General features: G+C 47.2%; 1 protein-coding gene across 1 annotated transcript; it reads left to right on the top strand.

Moving 5' to 3' along the window:
• Nucleotides 1-470: 470 nt before the first annotated feature.
• Nucleotides 471-1945, top strand: LOC106328217 (E3 ubiquitin-protein ligase RING1-like). The gene has a single exon (XM_013766615.1). The coding sequence runs from the start codon at nucleotides 667-669 to the stop codon at nucleotides 1792-1794; it is 1128 nt and encodes a 375-aa protein (XP_013622069.1). The 5' UTR covers nucleotides 471-666; the 3' UTR covers nucleotides 1795-1945.

Genomic DNA, 1945 nt, shown 5'->3' with positions numbered 1-1945 from the left:
AAGTGGAAGAAATTCAAGGACTTTTGAGGCAAAGTTAAAAAGTTTTAATGGACTCTTATTTTTAAATGTAACAGGCTTACTTACTATGACAAAACATAAAATCCCCGTAACTAATTTAGGAAACTCTCATTACTCTCTTATTAAATTATGTCATACCCCATACCTATGATTTTCATTATTCTTTAATTAATACACCCCAGATCTCTTGATTTTAAGTTTAGCTATGCCATCAAATCATCTCTATTTATTTTTTTTTAAATGAATAAATTAAAAATATTGCTAATTTCTTAAATCATTTTATTTACTTCCATACCTATAAGATTTAAATTTTGTTTTACTAGAATCAGTTTTGTTGGAACAGTTTGTATAAAAAAGGTAACGCGAGATAAGAAAGAAGAAAATGTATTAAAAACAGTTTTTGTTTAATAGCAACAAACAACCAAAAGATTAAAGGAAAAAAAAAGAGAGGAAGAGACATGAGAAAGAGAACGTGACAACACACGAGCTGGACGGTTTCTTGTTAAGACAAACCACGACCGTCCCTTTCCCTCCTCATCCCCTCTCTCTCTCATCTCTTCCTCTCCGTTTTAGTCAATCGATCAAAAACTCTCCCAGATGTCCTTTCCTTCTTCTTCTTGAAGATTTTGATTTCCCTTTCTTATTCCCATGGCTTCTTCCGGATCTTACTGGTGCTACAGCTGCAGCCGCTTCGTCTGGGTCTCCGACTCCATCTCCTGCCCCGACTGCGACGGAGGCTTCCTCGAACACATCCAACAAACCCTCGATTTCACACCTCCCTCCTCCTTCCTCCGCCACCACCGCAGCCCCACGCGCTTCCCTCCCCCTTCCTCCTCCTCCTCCACCATGCACACGGCGGAGAACAGCCCCACTCCTCCTCCCACCGTCACTCGCACAAGAAGCAATTCAAGCAACCGATCTCCCAACCCCGTCATCGTCCTCCGCGGCGGATCTAATCCCTCCGAATCCGCTTTCCAGATGTACTACGACGACGGCACGGACTCAGGCCTCAGACCGTTGCCTCCGAGCATGACGGAGTTTCTCTTAGGCTCCGGATTCGACCGGCTGTTAGATCAGATCTCTCAGATCGAACTCACAGCCAACAACAACAACAATAACTCATGTGATAACCCACCCGCTTCTAAATCCGCCGTCGAGGCTTTGCCCCTGATCGAGATCGACCCGACCCATCTCGAATCGGATTCTCAATCTCACTGCGCCGTCTGTAAAGAAAACTTCGCGTTGAAATCCGCCGCCCGGGAGATGCCGTGCAACCATATCTACCACCCCGATTGCATCCTCCCCTGGCTCGCGATTCGAAACTCGTGTCCGGTGTGCCGCCACGAGCTTCCGTCGGGGGATGACGGCGGCGGCGGTGGAGCGGTGGCTAATGAAGAGGAGGAGGATTCCGCGGCGGGGCTGACGATTTGGAGGCTGCCGGGCGGAGGATTCGCGGTGGGGAGGATCCCCGGAGGATTGAGAGGAGGAGATAGAATGATGCCGGTGGTGTACACGGAGGTCGACGGGGGGAGGCTCGGCGACGAGAGGCTTCCGAGGAGAGTAGCGTGGGGTTCGAGAAGGGGAGGGAGAGAAGGAGGTGGTGGTAGTAGAGAGAGATCCGGCGGGTTTGCGGGTCGGATTATGAGACTTTTCGGATGTTTCAGCGGGTCGTCTGGATCCATAGCTGCTGCGTCAGGGTCCGGGTCGAGATCAACCCGGAGGAGCAGCTCGTCGTTTTCTATGTTCAGGACTGCTTCGTCAAGGAGACGACGTTAGCTCTATTGCTTAATTTATCTTAAGGTAAAGAAACAAAACATTAAAAGTCAAAACCCTCTTGTTTAAATTTTTCCCATTTTTTTGTGTTCTTCAGTGTAATAATGATTATATTCTTTAATCTATGCCAGTAAATTGATACATAAAGCTTTTA

The sequence above is a fragment of the Brassica oleracea genome, chromosome C3 (assembly GCF_000695525.1).
Source record: "Brassica oleracea var. oleracea cultivar TO1000 chromosome C3, BOL, whole genome shotgun sequence".
In the NCBI taxonomy this organism is placed as follows: Eukaryota; Viridiplantae; Streptophyta; class Magnoliopsida; order Brassicales; family Brassicaceae; genus Brassica; species Brassica oleracea.
This window is presented reverse-complemented; position numbering and strand designations above follow the sequence as displayed.